At 33.4% G+C, this 19,208-nt stretch overlaps 1 protein-coding gene across 1 annotated transcript; it reads right to left on the bottom strand.

Moving 5' to 3' along the window:
- Positions 1-858: 858 nt before the first annotated feature.
- LOC134726182 (transmembrane protein 26-like) lies at positions 859-7,591 on the bottom strand. The gene is made up of 3 exons (XM_063590582.1): positions 7,380-7,591; positions 4,256-4,373; positions 859-1,632 (listed from the first exon to the last, which is right to left on the bottom strand). The coding sequence occupies exons 1-3, from the start codon at positions 7,589-7,591 to the stop codon at positions 859-861; spliced, it is 1,104 nt and encodes a 367-aa protein (XP_063446652.1).
- Between the last annotated feature and the right edge of the window lie 11,617 nt (positions 7,592-19,208).

Genomic DNA, 19,208 nt, shown 5'->3' with positions numbered 1-19,208 from the left:
ACTACTGGGCTTGTGATACCCTCGGCGAAATAAATCTCCACCAGCAGTGGCATCGACCCAGTGGTTGTAAATAAACTCATCATAGATACCTGAACTAATTTTTGTATATACGCCAGACGCGCGTTTCGTCTACAAAAGACTCATCAGTGACGCTCGAATCCAAAAAAGTTTAAAAAGCTAAACAAAGTACGAAGTTGAAGAGCATTGAGGACCAAAATTCCTAAAAGTTTTGCCAGATTTTCTGACGAGGAAAAGAAACACTTATCCACAGAAAGATGATTTTGTTTGTTCATTCTAGGTGGCCGGTTAGTCTAGAGCGAGGGATACAGTACATGTGATGTACAATATCGCAAACGCATGAATTCGAATCACGACGAGGGAGGAACAAGCATTTGCTTCAAAATTCTGCAGATTTAACATTGATGTGATGATTTTGAGAGTAATTATGAATATAACATAATTTTTCAACCCTGTATCCCTTTCACTGGTGATCCAATGGATGAATATGTCGTAGAGTAGCTACTTAAAATTGAGAATGGAAATGAGGAATGTGTCAAAGAACCAACAACCCGACCATAAAACAGACAACAGCAGAAGGTCACCAACAGGTCTGCAATGTTGTTTAGACGTAAATGTATACAACTGTATATATGTATTTAGCCTCCTATAGATTTCTGGGAATACGATTGGTTAAATGCAACCACGTAGAGACCGTGTATAATTATATTGGGTTAGTAGGCAATGATATGTCACACGACCTACATGTGTAACCCGATCATATTACTAAAGAGTAAATACAGATAGAAATCTTTGTTTATTTTTCTGTCTATATTGTCCCTAACCTAAATTTGCAAAATTTCAATGGACGGCGTTTCTTTCTTTTGTTTCTTCCGCACATGATCGTTGTTCTGTTAATAGTGTACTTGAAACAGTTGAATTGATTGTATGTAGACTATAAGACCTCGTGCTTATTCCTGTTGAACCTGATCTCAACTGTTCATCTACATTACCAAGGTCCAAACCATTTCCTATGCGTGAAGTTTGGCGCGTGTCATGTGACCATCTTACTGTAGTAATCGGAACGACAGGCCAATGAATTTCAAACTCTTCACAAAATACACTTAAAATTCTATAAAACAGCATTAAAAGCAGTAACACATTTTTGGTGATGAAAAATAATGTACTGTACGAAGTTATATTATGCGTCGCTATGGTATATGTCCGCATTATCAGGAATGGTAACTCTTCCATAAAGACAGAAATTGTGCAACACCAGACATCTGTTCCAAGCAATACTTTTTGAAGTTGAGTTATTTGTCTTGAAGAACTATTTCCGCTTGGACTTTCAGTTTCTGTAAGCACAAATGTAAACTGGACTACGCTTACACTCCAAGTTGACAAAATTGCATAGACCAAATTTGTATCCGCGCGGACTTTTGTCTCATTTATGAGAGTAAAAAAGTCCGTTACGTCACATGCCTTTCCTATTAACAGCAGCAATAGACTGGACAATTTGTCACGTGATAAGGAACCCTTTGGTAGTAACCATCTTCCGAATATAATACAAAGTAGAAATGTTTGTTCCAAACCAAAAATCCAAGTTTCATCGTTAAGATATATAGGTATGACAGACTGAAATATAACAAAAAGATAATTCAAAGATACGGCTATACATAGATATAGGAAGATGTGGTGTGAGTGCCAATGATACAACTCTCTATCCAAATAACAATTAAAAAAAAAGTAAAACATTATTGGTCATTGTACGGCCTTCAACACGGAGCCTTGGCTCACACCGAACCACAAGCTATAGATTATTTTGATAATTATGATGTCGTTTTTCGAATTCTGTAAGATATGTTCAGTTTAAAACTCTGATCTTGAAGAACGTTAAGTTATTAATTAATAAGTGGACTAGCATAGTAACTGCTAGTACTCTTACATCGGTGATTTGTCCCTTTTATTTTTATGAAGGTCGTTTTTGTGCTTTGTACTGATCTCATAAGTTACGCCAGTTTGTTCTTATATTTTCAGTGACTCGGTTACACCACTGTCCAAGGTAATGGAGGGTTTTCGCTCTATTACACACATGCATTCTTTATGTATCTTTATAGCCACGGCATTTGCACTCAGGTGAATATTTGTCTCATTAAGAATCATACCACATCTACTTGTGTTTACATAATAAACATAGCACGTTGAACTGCAGATCAAGTTAAAAATGGTATGTTTTTGGCACAAGACAGCAACAAATGATAAAAAACTATCGGGTAAACTTTATAAGTTACTTTGGTACATGCATGAGCATGAAGGTTGTAATTTGAAGTTGTTTAACTATGTAAAATCTGTGTTTAATGACTGTGGCTTTTGTGAACTATATAATTTTCCGGAGCAAGTTGATTATAATTATATTAAAATTAATGTAAGGCAGCATCTCCATGCATATGACCAGTTTATTCAAAAATGGTTCTCAGATATAAACAATTCATCAAGGGGGATTTTATCTACACTTTAAAGAAGAGTTGTGCTTGGAACCATATCTGTTAAAATTAAGGCGGGGTCATAGAGTAAACATATGTAAATTAAGGGTATGTAATACAAAGTTTCCCATCGAAACAGGAAGATGGAGAAATGTACCACGAAATGAGAGGATTAGTCCACTCTGTAAAGCTGGTCTAGAAGATGTATACCACTATATATGTAAATGTACCAACTGTGAAGTTAAGGAATTAAGGGGGAAGTTCATACCTCCATATTATTTAAAATATCCAAATGAAAAAAAGTACTTGGCATGCTTAGATATAGTAATAGTAATGTGCTGTCTAAGCTGTCATTTTTTATTCAAAAGGTAGAAAAGATGCTTGTCTAATTTAAAACTAATAAACACAAACTTGTTTCTGAAGATGTATAATTCAAAAATGTATTCTGTTTGTATTATGAACTATGTTGCAATTAATATTGTGCATATAAATATGTTCCTGTTCCGCAGTCTTCTGCGACTGAGTTTTCTCTAATAAACTATGAAACTATAATAAATATAGAGTAGAAGTTCGGAAATTAATGCTATAAGGAAAACAAATGTAAGTAGAATGCAGCATATATGGAATTTATATCCCATCATTTTTATTTACATAAACCTTGCCGGATCGTCCTGAACGTGTATGAAATATTTGCCAATGGCATTTAACACACACAATTAATCGATGTTTGAACGCTCGAAGATGATTACATGCATGTGTTTAATCGATTATGTTTGTATAATCTACATAGTTAAAATGTAATTTATGTCAGTCAAGTTTTTTTTTTATTATGTTATATAATTGCAATTGCATTGGGTTTTGAATAAGTATTGCTTGATCACGCAAATACGCAGCTTATCTGGAACTCTGTTAAAATATGTTGAAGTTCGTGAATTCATTTTGTGTATCAAAAAAGGAAGAATAAAAATTTCAAGTTGTTTTTCCCCTGTTTTTTCATTTTCATTTTTTTTTTATTTTCGAGATATGAACAATTGTATTCCCCGAATTGCAGCGATTGTACGCTTCACTGTTTTTTAGTTGCTCTTATATGACCGAGTATTAGAATGTCTTACCACAGAGTAGAAAACGTGTCGAAAATATAGTTTCTTTAGTCGAAAAATAAAGCCGTTGTACGAAATACATGTAGGTCTAAATGTTGACACGTTCATCAGGATTTCTACATTTGAAATAAAAACCACTCGTATTTTGTGTTAACTTATCAAAATCCCATTGTATGTAATTTAACGATAACACTATATAAATGGTCGTCAAAAAAGAATTTTGAATTTTTACCTTTATCAGGAACGTTTAAATTTATGGATGTGTAAATACCAAGAAACGTTCAGACCTAAACGGACCTAAATAGAACAGCCAAACTTATCGACTTCGCCAGGGGAGTTAGAACCGTAGTTTCGTAGCTTATAAACTTGGAATTGTGGGATAAAAACTAACCCGTAACCTGTATTGACTCTCAATGACAGAGAGTACTCCTAAATCTGTACTAAGCATCATTTTAGTACACTGTGGTACGTTGATGAATAAATACCCTACTGCGTGCGGTCAGTTTTTATTGTAAGTTGTTTTGTCTGCTTTGTATGGATTTGATGAGTTTAACCCTTCTCAATGTCTTTTTTTTTATAGTTTGTTCTTAAAAAAATATATTGTATTGTTACACCACTGTCCAATTTTCGGGCAGGGTTTTGCAAAACAAATACTCGAAAAAACTGATTACTTACATTTGATGTGCCTATAGATGTTGTATTAGTCGTACTTGGGTTATTATTACGGAACAGTTCTAGCTGCCATATGGACGGTACATTGACCAACGAATAGGTTAAAATGCAGGACGAAAACCTTGGATATGTAAATAGATAAATAGAACAAATTAAACAAAATAGACAATAATGAATCGCATTGCACATTCAGTAAATATGCTAGTATATACTTTCTAACTGTTGTTACAAAAGATGGTGTGTTTTTGTGTTCCATTTATCATGCATATTGATTGCTGTGTTATCATACCTTTAAGTTATCTAACATAAAGGAGTAGTATGTTTCTAGGATAAATTTGGATTTTTTCCGAAAAGTTTTTATTAATGTTTGATAGGTACATGTATCAGCTTTTTTTCTTTTAGGTAAAATCGGCCTTATATGGAGAATCAGTGTCTCGACAACTGATCCGACACCTCATTACTTTTACAAAACTGTTTATGTTCGTTACTAATAGTAAAATGGTCAATAACTCCCGTCAGTAGTTTTTAAAATAGTCCTGATGTGGCCCATGAGTGTCTAATGGCCCTAGTTGTGTAATGCAAACCAGAAATGTTCTCCTCTGAAAAACTGAGACAAATTTAACAAAACTTGGTCACAATCAATATTAGAGCATCTAGTTTAAAAAATATGTCCGATGATCACACAAGCCAAGCACTGTGAACGACATGGCTTGAAAATAAAACATTTGGTTAAAATGAAGTTTTTGGTTGATATCTCTGAAACTAAAGCATTTAAAACTAATTTGACAATGGGTTAAAATGTTCATCAGGTTAATCTAGTATCTGTTCTAAAATTTGAAGAAATATCAGACAAGTCGTAATTGGGTTACTGCCCCTGAATACGTAATATCATGGAAATGTTACAGTTCTTGGTTATTATCTTGAAAATTGTCTAAATAGAAATAAACTTGGCAAAACTCACCATAAGGATATCAAGATTAAAAAAATGTGTCTAATGTCCGAGCCCTGCCTGGCTTGAACATAAGGGGAAGATGCAGTTTCTGACTACTATCATTAAAACTATACAAAAAGCATAATTCTATGCATCAATTGGAAAGAGAAATATCAGGTGAGCGACACAGGCTCCTTGGAGCCTCTAGTTTTTAATTGTCGACTTTAATTTGGGAAATTCCAGCATTAATCTTGGCATTATCAACGTTAATCTTGAATTTTCCAACTTAAATCTTGTAATTATCAACTTTAATCGTGAAATTATCAACCCTAAACTTGGAAATTCCAACTTCCGTCTGCTTACCCTCGTTAGTCAGCCATAATGTTTTGAATTTCATTAACCTAGTGACTTTTTGAACTAACTTAATATCATAAAATGTGTCTTACGGGACTCTCGCCATTGCCAATCAGTGCAATAATAGTATTTACTTTAAGTTTGTGTTGTTGATTGCTATTATCCCTGATATACATTAAAAAGTAAAATCACAAAAATACTGAACTCAGAGGAAAATCAATTTGGAAAGTCCATAATCACATGGCAAAATCAAAAAACAAAACGCATCAAAAACGAATGGACAAGAACTGTAAATGTACATGATTGGTTCAAATACCACAATTTGCCATTTATATACAATTGCAATAACTTATTCATATATTAAGATTATGTGAAACATACCTGTAATCAATATAAAATTATGTAAGAACAATGCATACATGTATCAATATAGAATGTAATGATGATAAACATATAAAAAAAATATTGTCATATACTGTAACTGTACTTATTTTCGCGGTGTTTTTATTTTCACGAAATTCGCGGTTGGTTTGTTATCGCGAAAATAAATACACGCGAATCAATATCGAACCTTTCAACTAAAAGCCAATAATTATAAAATCGCGAAAATAAATACCCGCGAACGTGTTTGAAATACACAATTCGCGAAAATAAGTTCCCGCGAAAAAAAGTACAATTATATAAAATCAAGCAGAATCATGATTCTTGTATTTGCCATATCCACATGCAGACATAAGAACATGTAAAATGAAACAACTCTCTATCCAGGTAACAATTTGTAAAAAAAACAAAAAAATATTATAGTTTAAAGTACGGTGTTCAACACGGACCCTTAGCTCACACCAATTAACAAGCTATAAAGGGCCTAAAAAAATGACGAGTTTAAAACCATTCTAACGGGAAAACAAACGGTCTAATCTATATATAAAAAACGAAAAACACTTATGAACCACGTCAACAAACGACAACCACTGAACATCAGATTCCTGACTAAGAAAAGTGCAAACAAATGCAGCGGGTTTCAACGTTTTAATAGGTACCAACCTTCATTCTTATCTGAAACAATCGTGTAACATCACAACATAGAAAGACACCCCATGCAATATCAATTGAAATGGCTTAAGTCAATCAAAAGACATATTAACACAAGTAAACATAGTTACAAGGAACGAATACATTTGATTTATGGTACAATGTAAATACAAACTCAAAAAAAAAGGGATAAAACCGCTGTGAAATGTGATAATTCCAAGTTTAAACTCAGATATTCAATTTGGAATAAATGTACATTTTGTGTACCTACCTACGGAGCCCCTTAAGTGCCAAAGATGAAATTAAAAATATTTGTGCGCGCGACTTTAAAACTTGAGCGCACAACTTTTAAACTTGAGCGCACAACTTTTAAACTTGTGTGTACAACTTTTAACCTTGAGCACACAACTTAGTTTCAGCCAATCAAAAGTAAAGGCAATTTGGGTTTCGTCTGACATATACCATGTATACATTGTACATGAAACGTAGTTTTTTTCAAAATAAAACACATGACTTTTGTGCTAAGCATGACAACATCTCAACAAAGCATTGAAAAACAAACGAAGAACTAAAAGTCACTTGTAATTTCAAATGTATATAGGAATAAATTGATTCGGTCAACCCTCGGTCAACTCTTTTAAACTCCCTCAGATTTTTTTTGGTATGATCGTTGTCGTTTGTGTTGCTGTTTCCTAGACGTATACCACATGTAAAATTTGCCTTTCATACATTTGAAATTCATTGATAAATAGTCAACAAGAGTCAAGAACCTTTTTAAATGTGCATGATAGGTGATTGGTTTTTTCTTACCATTTAAATTCAACGCCTTTTCTTTTAACTATTATCACTAATCCTTCCAAGACTATTATTCCGACAAAGACGGAATATATCCAAAATAATTCACTGTCTCGCACAATAACGACTCGCCATAAAATTATTACGCTATGTAGCAAATATATACATCTAACAATTAAAGCTTGGAAAATATGCGCTTTTAAACGCACATCCGTATCAGAATTCATTTCATTTGGAAATGGTAAATATATTATTTTTCTGTAAATATTAACGCTATGTCACGTGAATTCAATAATTTGCAAATAACGATTTTTCTAAATAAATAATAATTCATTAATCAATTAGTTAATAAGAGTTTTATAAATAATATAATAGTTTATTAGTGATTATTACGGCTTTCTATACTTAATAATTGTTAATAATTTATTGAATTAAATAGTTGTTTCATCAACTGAATAATCTCTACAGGCCTTCATATTAGTTACATGTAGTAAGTTTAGAAAACACTGAGCAAAAAGTATATGATCTTCGAAATAAACAAGATATCGAAAAGTATAACCGTGTTATCATACAGAGCGCACAATCGCATATAAAGCGACTGTTTGAGACAAACACAAGTACAATAGTTAAGGAATTACCATCCGGACAGTCGTTATCGTATTTCAGGAAGCAGGCACATTCTAAATAAAATCGGAATATAGACCAAGATCGTACAAGAATTGACACTGAAATGCGAGGAGAAACGACGGACTAGTTTATATATATGTGACGTATTAAATTTATATTAGGATTCATTTTGTTACATCTTGTGATCAATTTTATTTGGCAATCGTCAATGGCAGTCAGCAGGGTTAAAGAACATCAGTTGTTCGACCTGTTAGTCAAATGCGTTTTGTATAAATATACTTTTTCACTCTTTTGGTCTTTTGGAAAATGTTGTTTGTGCTGTTTTTAGACCCTTCTACAACGAAATTTGTTTGACATGCACACGTATAAAAACTGCGGTTTTTATCCAACGCAGTCATAGGTTTGAACGTAGTTTTCAATTTAGACTCGTTTATATATATATATATATACAACTCGTCTAAACATCAACCCAACAATGTTAGATCTGTAAATTTGCTTTCGCAAATTTTTGGTTCTTCCCTCGCCGGGATTCGAACCCATGCTACTGTGATATCGTGACACCAAATCGCCTGCACTGCAGCCGTCCCGCTAGACCACACGACCACCTGGGCTCTCAAAAAAAGAGCTTTCGGTGCCCATATGTTGGTACCGTTGATTTTATTACTACCACTGGGTCGATGCCTCTGCTGGTGGACTATTAGTCCCCGAGGGTATCACCAGCCCAGTAGCCAGTACTTCGGTACTGGCATGAAAATACGGATTTTTTGTGTTATTAAAATTTCCTGTTGCAAAATATTAGAAATTATTATAAATTAAGGAATGTATCTCCCTCATGCAAAGCTCTGATTCCTTTCACGAATTTGGCTATACTTTTTGGACCTTTTGGATTATAGCTCTTCATCTTTTATATATGCTTTGGATTTCAAATATTTTGGCCACGAGCATCACTGAAGAGACATATATTGTCGAAATGCGCATCTGGTGCAACAAAATTGGTACCGTTGATTTTATTACTACCACTGGGTCGATGCCTCTGCTGTTGGACTATTAGTCCCCGAGGGTATCACCAGCCCAGTAGCCAGTACTTCGGTACTGGCATGAAAATACGGATTTTTTGTGTTATTAAAATTTCCTGTTGCAAAATATTAGAAATTATTATAAATTAAGGAATGTATCTCCCTCATGCAAAGCTCTGATTCCTTTCACGAATTTGGCTATTCCTTTTGGACCTTTTGGATTATAGCTCTTCATCTTTTATATATGCTTTGGATTTCAAATATTTTGGCCACGAGCATCACTGAAGAGACATGTATTGTCGAAATGCGCATCTGGTGCAACAAAATTGGTACCGTTGATTTTATTACTACCACTGGGTCGATGCCTCTGCTGGTGGACTATTAGTCCCCGAGGGTATCACCAGCCCAGTAGCCAGTACTTCGGTACTGGCATGAAAATACGGATTTTTTGTGTTATTAAAATTTCCTGTTGCAAAATATTAGAAATTATTATAAATTAAGGAATGTATCTCCCTCATGCAAAGCTCTGATTCCTTTCACGAATTTGGCTATACTTTTTGGACCTTTTGGATTATAGCTCTTCATCTTTTATATATGCTTTGGATTTCAAATATTTTGGCCACGAGCATCACTGAAGAGACATGTATTGTCGAAATGCGCATCTGGTGCAACAAAATTGGTACCGTTGATTTTATTACCTTTCCACGTCAGTTTTAATCTAGCGGCGTACTACAGTAAATGATATATAAGGCATGAAGATGTTATTGTTACAGATCAGCTAAATTATCTATAGTAAAGGATCCTACAAATTAATGTAAGATACAGTCACAGAAAATAATTATATTCATAAGTACGTCTGAGTCAGTGACAACCCTACAACAGATGTATCCATCGGATCGCCATCAATGATGGTGATACATGGCTGTGTACATAATGTATATACAACTCGTCTAAACATCAACCCAACAATGTTAGATCTGTAAATTTGCTTTCGCAAATTTTTGGTTCTTCCCTCGCCGGGATTCGAACCCATGCTACTGTGATATCGTGACACCAAATCGCCTGCACTGCAGCCGTCCCGCTAGACCACACGACCACCTGGGCTCTCAAAAAAAGAGCTTTCGGTGGCCATATGTTACCTTTCCACGTCAGATATATATATATATACTAGAACACACCCGTGATATCACGGGTCCGTGACCGAATTAAAGTATTACCCTGTGATTATGACCCGTGTTCATATAGCATATTTATCCTGAATACACCGTTTGGTGGTGCTCCCGTAAGATGCGGAACGTACAGATAAGGTAATAGGAAACAGGTGAATATACTATTGGTATCGGTATCGGACTCGACCCGGAACTTCTTAATTATTGGCAATATCAATTACGTGGAAAACAAAAGGGCCTGGAGTGGTGTAATTTTTAATCTACACCTTTATACTATATTACTTATATATAAAGTTGAATTCTATGAATCGTCGTTTTTACGTGATGACGGCTGAAAAATTGGACCTCGTAATTTTAGTATTATAGATATATATACAACTCGTCTAAACATCAACCCAACAATGTTAGATCTGTAAATTTGCTTTCGCAGATTTTTGGTTCTTCCCTCGCCGGGATTCGAACCCATGCTACTGTGATATACCGTTGTGCAAATCTTTAGACTGATATAATTTTTTCCTTATCTGCATAGTATCGCCTATTCTAGACGATCCGGTCTATATATATATAAACGAGTTTTAATTGAAAACTACGTTCAAACCTCTGATTTCGTTTGATAAAAACCGCAATTTTTATACGTGTGCATGTAAAACAAATTTCGTTGTAGAAGGGTCCAAAAACAGCACAAACAACATTTTCCAAAAGACCAAAAAAGTGAAAAAGTATATTAAAACAAAACGCATTTGACTAAAAGGTCGAACAACTGATGTTCTTTAACCCTGCTGACTGCCATTAGCGATTGCCAAATAAAATTGATCACAAGATGTAACAAAATGGATCTTAATACAAATTTAATACTAAACAGAAAAAAATTAACTTGTGGCCACGATGTTATGCCACAAACATGCGGTGTCAATATTTTTAGTACACCAGATCCGGATTTCGACAATAAATGTCTCTTCAGTGATGTTAGGGATCGAAACAGTATTTGGAAGGCCAAATAAAAAGTACCCTCAGTTCTTGAACCCTGCTGACTGCCATTGGCGATTGCCAAATAAAATTGATCACAAGATGTAACAAAATGGATCTTAATACAAATTTAATACTAAACAGAAAAAAAAATAACTTGTGCCCACGATGTTATGCCACAAACATACGGTGTCAATACTTTTAGTACACCAGATCCGGATTTCGACAATAAATGTCTCTTCAGTGATGTTAGGGATCGAAACAGTATTTGGAAGGCCAAATAAAAAGTACCCTCATTTTGAGAAAAAGTACCCTCATTATTAGATAAGACTCTTGAATTTTAAGAGTCAATATAGGATGAACGGATCATACAAACCGGAGGGAAAATATGATACAAGCCCAAACGAAAAAATATAAACGAGTCTAAATTGAAAACTACGTTCAAACCTATGATTGCGTTGGATAAAAACCGCAATTTTTATACGTGTGCATGTAAAACAAATTTCGTTGCAGAAGGGTCTAAAAATAGCACAAACAACATTTTCCAAAAGACAAAAAAAAATGAAAAAGTATATTAAAACAAAACGCATTTGACTAAAAGGTCGAACAACTAATGTTCTTTAACCCTGCTGACTGCCATTTACGATTGCCAAATAAAATTGATCGCAAGATGTAACAAATTGGATCTTTATACAAATTTAATACTAAACAGAAAATAATAAACTTGTGGCCACGATGTTATGCCACAAACATACGGTGATATATATATATATACGAGTCTAAATTGAAAACTACGTTCAAACCTATGACTGCGTTGGATAAAAACCGCAATTTTTATACGTGTGCATGTCAAACAAATTTCGTTGTAGAAGGGTCTAAAAACAGCACAAACAACATTTTCCAAAAGACCAAAAGAGTAAAAAATTATATTTAAACAAAACGCATTTGACTAACAGGTCGAACAACTGATGTTCTTTAACCCTGCTGACTGCCATATATATATATACAGACCTTCTAACATTCAAACTGACTACACGCACGATACACGCACACACGATGCACACACGATGAGCGTTACACGGAGGATTCACGCAAAATGATTGGTGAACGCACGATACACTTAAGATGCACGATGAATGATAAACACACGATACACGCACGTTGGATGATTCTTGACAAATGAACAACTAGCGCTTTTTACACATTTCTCAAAGCTATTTTATTTAGAATAGTATTCAAAATTAATATGCATTTAAATTAAAGGCAATACTTGTAGCTGTTTTGCCGATACCACCATAATAGATAATATGCCATTTTGCCAGCTCATTTTCAAATAACTTAATTAAAGTCGGCTATTTTATAGGCACCGGAAATATTTGTGAACTTGGACAGAAGCTCCTAACAATCAAAATAAAGTGTCTTGATTTTGTTTAGTCTGAGAGTTCAAGTTTACGACAAACGAAGGCGAGACATTGTGTTCCGCGAAACCCTTACTAATTTTATTTCATACAATTAAAAATCTAAATTTTGTTTTTATGCAGACAATGTCCTTATTAGTAATCTGAAAAATAAACCTACAGACAGTGACTTGTTCTAGAAATTATTTCAACTACATGTTTGATATAATTGATTGCAACAAATAAATGATTTGTGTATTTTTATTTTTATGTTAAATATTTTTTCACTTTGACGGATAAATTTTATAAACGATTATATATGTATATATCTAAAACAAATATTGTAAGCTGTTTTCGTATTCACTAAACAGAAATTATTTGATTCTTTTATGTTAACATGCACTGCAAATTTTTGTAGTTCTCTACATATATACTAATCAACAGGACATATTAGGTTAATTTCACCAATAAATGAGTAGTAACTGTTGAACAATATTTAGAACGTGTCGGCTTTTCTTTGATTTTATGTAAGTTACAATGTTCCTTAAATTATCCATTGTTATCAAATTCTTAACATTTGTAATACCAAATACTTCATAATATACTTCTGAAACGACTTTTCGTCCTGAATATGTATGACATTTTTGCCATTGGACGTTTTTAACAACCACCGAATAATCAATTAATCAAATTTTGCTCTCAGTACAAATGGATTAAACAATATAAGACACAATTGGTGTCTGTTGTTTGTTTGTACAGTAAACATACTAAATTTGTTTATATTCCTTATACAATTTCAAGTATGTCAGAAAATTCATTCATATTTTCAAACATCCTGACACTTCAAATTTCTAGGAGGTGAGATTCTCGGGGTTATACCTAAAACTCTTTGGGAAAATGCATTTTTAATTCCTATTTGAAACTAAACAGTAGATCCCAATTTTTTTTTTAAATGCATGTCTAATTTGATAAGGAGATTTGAAAAATCGATCTCGATGGTAGTTGAAATTATTCAGTGCAATGATTCTGTGTCCGTCGTTGTCTTTCACTGTTTGCTGTTTGTATTCAGTTGTTTATGGCAGTCAGGCCTCGCGATCGGTGTCCAAATTTAAGCCCCCACTTAGGTAAATTAATGATCATTTATAGGGAAGGGGCTATGTTTCTCAATGCAAACATTATTTTCCTTCCTGAAAAAAAACCCCAGCTAAACAATTTTCTATGTTTTTTCATTTAATCATAAACCGATGAATATTAAATGTTTTTTAAACAATTTAAAAACATATTTTTATGGTAAATACAGCTGTATATATCTAAATGTCAGGGTAATTTTCTTATCCAAATAATTGTTTTTCTTCATTTTTTAAGGTAATAGTGTTATCAGTTATGTAATTTGACGTGTCTTTTATAGTTCAGTAACTTTCGGAAAAAATAATGAAAACCGGCACAGGCATTGTTCAATTATCATTTGTGATCTCTTATTGATTAAATTTGAATATATGCTTTAAATATCAATTATTAATCTCTATCTAGATAAGAAATTTGTTTGCAAGTAAAGCACCCTTTTTAGTTCTTAGTGGCATATTATAAGTCATTAGTGCACTTAGGGGTCCTTAGTCGTGTTTGGACACACCATTTTCTGCTCTATGGTCGGATTGTTGTCTCTTTGACACATTCTCCATTTCAATCCTCTATTTTATTCAATAATTTGTGATTCTCTTTATCTCTCTGTTTGATGTTTCTACAGATAAAAACTATTCGCAGAATAAATCTAAAAAAGCAGACACTTTCTTCTAAAGACTTTTAGCATTTAAGTGCCAGTCTTTGTAAGAATCAGGCAATTTAGGTAAAAATTAAAACATGATTAGAAAAAACCCACCGAGCTAATCATGCTATTTGATACTAACCATCATCCTGAGTTAAAAAGTATTAGTCTTTCGTTTGTGTATGTCTGGTAATATCAAATAACTAGGTTAGAAAATTGGGTAGAATGATAGCAAATTACAGAGTTATCTCCCCTTATTCATTAATTTCAAGTGCATTTCAACCAAATTGTATTTTCTATTACCAGAACAGAAAATGGAAATGAATGTTATTTTTGTGCATAACTACATATTATAAACTGAAATCAATGTCAAATTTGGTGGTTTTTTCTGGTCATGTTTACACCACTGCCTGATTCTTAGGCAGACTGGCACTTAAACCTTATTGCATGACATTGAATTAGTATTTTATTATCTGTCTTATCACATATTATATGACCTTAATAATATTTTTGACAGAAATTTACTTAATAAATAATTGAAAAATTCGTTCTTTTTATCGACACATTTAAAATTGCTGCCGTAAATGTTATTTTGCGCGACGTCAAACTGTGAAATATCGGGAAAAGATGCATATGTCCCTTCTTTTAAGAAATAACATTTGGCTTGATACCGTATTGAGATTTTGTTCCATCTATTATGAAGAATTTTTTTTAACCAGATAAATATACAAAAATACCATTTTTTCTTCAATCAATTTCTTTTAACAAAAATCAATTATCAACAAAGAATTGTTACAAAAATGAAGTAAGAACCCAATTTTGTAACAAATATATTCCTTATCTCTAATACCGAAATCTGCATATCTATATATTTTGAAACAGAGAATTCAAACACTGTTGACGAAAATATACATATTCGTGTTAATTCGCCTCAGTTTAATTTGTTAATTCAAGACATTTAACATTTCAATCCGCAATCCACATTTACCTGTTTACCCGACAATCTTGTATATTGTATTTCTCAATGGAATGGCATTACGTGCATGTCACCATTAGAAACTAAGATAAAAATGATATTTATAAACTTAAATATTTGAAAATATCTTAGTAGCATATGAATTTGCCAAATAAGCGAAGAATTATAATCTAGCCTAGTTGAACCAAAGATTTGGATAGTTTCTTTTCAATAAAATATTGTTGGTGTTATTGGCGACTATAGCAGTAACATTGCCGTTATTAAATAAAAATATAAATTTTTCGCTATTATATATCTGATATTTATAGGTTGAAATGTTCATTAAAATGTATAATATCTGTCTTAAAACTACATAAAATGGGCATTTAAGAATGACATGAAGTTCATCTTCAATAGTAGAGCTACTACATGTGTATAAACTTCAAGATTTAAATTATTTTTTTTAAAACCGTTTTTTTACTAAAGTGAATATTGATCAATATTTTCGAAGGGTTTAATATTTCTCAGTAGTGTCTTGCCATGGCTTTGTTTGAACTCGTTTGTTTGCTTTTTGGTCTTGAATGTTTGTCTCTAATATTTTATTCACTCTGCATTTGCATTCAGATATTGCAGATCAAATTTATTCGTTCATTGTGTATTTATTTACGTTTTTTTGATTGAGTTAAGTCTGCCAATTGATATTTTATCGTGTGTTTTTCTATGTTGTGATGTTATGCTATTGTTTATAGGTTTGTATCCATTAAAACGCTTAATCCCGCTGCAAATGTTTGCAACTGTACTAAGTCAGGAATCTGATGTACAGTAGTTTTCGTTTGTTTATGTAATATATACGTGTTACTCGTTTCTCGTTTTTTTTTATATAGATTAGACCGTTGGTTTTCCCGTTTGAATGGTTTTACACTAGTAATTTTTGAGCCCTTTATAGCTTGTTGTTCGGTGTAAGCCAAGGCTCCGTGTTGAAGGCCGTACATTGACCTATAATGGTTTACTTTTTTTTGGATTGTTGTTTGGATGGAGAGTTGTCTCATTGGCACTCACTCCACATCTTCCTATATCTATCTACAACACATGTCATCTCGTGGACTTCTTTTCTTTCATACTTTACAGTTTCTACTTTTTTAGTGGAGCTACCCCACATTTGAATTTTGCAAAAGCACTTTTGTTTTTAATTGACAGAATATTTTTAACAAATAACAGTTGGCCAACAGTATATTTTTAAGTCCATTTCGCTCAGTTGAATAGAAATTCCAATTTTTACTCTTCTGTCATAGAAATGTCAATATCATGTTATTGTCTGTACGTACACCATGTAGCATTATATCAAAATGTGTCAGTCCGAGCCAAGATTCACTGAATAACCACGAAATATTTACAGATGATAAAATATGTACACAAAAAGTCATGAATCTGTATGAACGTAATGTACGATGAAGTTAACTAAGTGTTCACAAGAAAGTAAGTATGACTGTATTTTATTTTAAGTCAGAACATATATATATATACTTTAACCGTGAGAAAACAATATAAGCTTTGGTGAGCTCTATAACCGACTATCATATATAAAAACCGCAATGTATGAAAGCTACACAATAAGAGATGAACGTTTGACAAATGCACGTTATTTGATATACACAATTCTAACATGACGTCCTTCAAACGCTTTGAGTACACACCCGTGGTAAAATATGAATATATTTCATGGGCTGTTCCCATTGTACCCCCACGTCATATGTTTTTTAATGAATGAGGAACCCGACGTCATAGAACAATGACGTCAGAATATAAGCATTTTACGGGGAAATTCACGCTTGTGAATCCGAAAATCATCACAACAAGGAAACGTAAACACACGATGCTAAAATGTGTTATAATATGCTCTTCAACTTTGTATTTGTTTGGCTTTTTAACTATTTTGATCTGAGCGTCACTGATGAGTCTTATGTAGACGAAACGCGCGTCTGGCGTATAAAATTATAATCCTGGTACTTTTGATAACTATTATAAGCCTTTTTTTTTTATACATGTTAGACATATAAGTAAATTATCATTTAAATTCACCCAAAACTATCTAAATACGTTATTTTAAATAGTTAAAACATGTCACTAATTCAGTTTGCTCCGTTCTTTTACGTCAATTTAATAGTGCGTTTATTTACGAGAACGGCAAATATTTGCCTCCACCTAGAGCGCTTTGATCCAAAAGAATTGCCGTATTTGTCCTATTAGAATCGAAATAATTCATGGAGGCTTGAATATATCTAACGCTCAGGGTAAAATATTTGTCATAAAGGGCCAACCCGTGGTAAAATCACGATATATTCAAGCCCCCATGAATTATTTCTTAATTATACACGATTGACGAACGCACGACACACGGTTAAGAATGAAATTCAATGATTGAAGAGCGCACGATACACGATTAAGAATACACGATGCACGAACGTTACACGGAAAATACACAGTGCGATGAATGATGAACGCACGATTGGTACACGCACGATGCACGCACGCAACACGCACGATACACGATGAACGCACGGAATAATGGTCAGTTTGAATTTAAGAAGGTCTCTCGTTGCATTGAAGACCCATTGGTGGCCTTCGGTTGTTGTCTGCTCTATGGTCGGGTTGTTGTCTCTTTGACACATTACCCATCTCCGTTCTCAAATTAATGTAGGTGACGCTTGTAGTAAAAAATAAACAGTTTCATAGTTTAACGATCATGGTCATTAAAAAGTATATAGCGGGGACACCTCCTTATTTATTTCGATCTTGTACCATGCTCATTTTTGAACTGTATCTGTAGGAGAATGTTGTGGATATAAATACATGTTTTAATAAAACGGTAGAGAGAGCACCGTCGATGTATTGACGATGCATGAGAGTAGTTTCCGAACGGCTGTCCACGCTCGGTGTACGCACTGCGCTTCTTCAAAGAGGTTCTATTCGCATACTGTTTTTGCGAAAAATTAGAAATTTGTTGTATTTTACTCGATGAGATCTCAAAACACTTCGTGTAGTTTTTTATCTGCATGTTTGTTCACAACATTGCTTGACTGATAATTGTTAAATCGGGCCCTTGACAGCAATTTGGTGTTCTTTTTGGACGAGCTTTTTTTTTTAATTGTCTGGTTCTATAGCACTACGACCACCTCGTACAGAAATAATAGCTTCTGGCTTGAGCGTCTTGTCTGTTTGTCTTGTAGTTTCAGTTTAGTGGGCGTGTTTGAGTCGCAGCCAAAGTAGTCTCCTGTTATAAATCTCGCAAGTTGTTGCTGTATTCTTTCAAGCTTATTGATGTTTGTAGATGTGTACTGGTTCCATACGATTGACGATATGCTATATCCCATTATTGACCTGACCATTAAAATATATGCGGTTTTCTCGCATTCCGTTTGACAATATCTCAAATTTTAAGGCCTCGATTAGTTTTCTGGTTCCTTTAGATTTTATTACAAAATAGTGCATATTCAACATTTGATATATAGTATACATTAACTAAGTGACTCATTTAAAATAATTTTCCATTTAGTTTGTTTTGCAAAGTACTTATATGTTATCATTAAACATTTTTATAGATATAGGAAGATGTGGTATGAGCGCCAATGAGACAATTCTCCATCAAAATAACAATTTATAAAAGTTATCCATTATAGGTCAAGATACGACCTTCAACACGGAGCCTTGGCTCACACCGAGCAACACGCTATAAAGGGCCCCAAAATTACTAGTGTAAAACCATTCAAACGGGAAAACCAACAGTCTAATCTATATAAAAAATGCAAAAAGAAACGAGAAACACGTATAAATTACATAAAAAAACGACAACTACTGTACATCAGATTCCTGATTTATGTTTATTACGCAGGAGCCAAATAAATAAAGACTGTTCGTTCATTTGTTTCTTGTATTTAAACATATCATTAGATAA

This window comes from Mytilus trossulus, chromosome 7, assembly GCF_036588685.1.
Source record: "Mytilus trossulus isolate FHL-02 chromosome 7, PNRI_Mtr1.1.1.hap1, whole genome shotgun sequence".
Lineage (NCBI taxonomy): Eukaryota > Metazoa > Mollusca > Bivalvia > Mytilida > Mytilidae > Mytilus > Mytilus trossulus.
Note: the sequence above shows the minus strand (reverse complement) of the source record. Positions and strands in the feature narration are given on the sequence as shown.

What these genes read in the sequence shown, in the direction of transcription:
- LOC134726182 (XM_063590582.1), bottom strand. Translation starts at nt 7,591, where the DNA reads ATGAATTCTGATACGGATGTGCGTTTAAAAGCGCATATTTTCCAAGCT. An exon ending in AAAGGCGTTGAATTTAAATG is followed by an intron (nt 4,374 to 7,379) that starts GTAAGAAAAAAC and finishes TACATATCCAAG; the next exon opens with GTTTTCGTCCTGCATTTTAA. An exon ending in CATCTATAGGCACATCAAAT is followed by an intron (nt 1,633 to 4,255) that starts GTAAGTAATCAG and finishes GTTATATTTCAG; the next exon opens with TCTGTCATACCTATATATCT.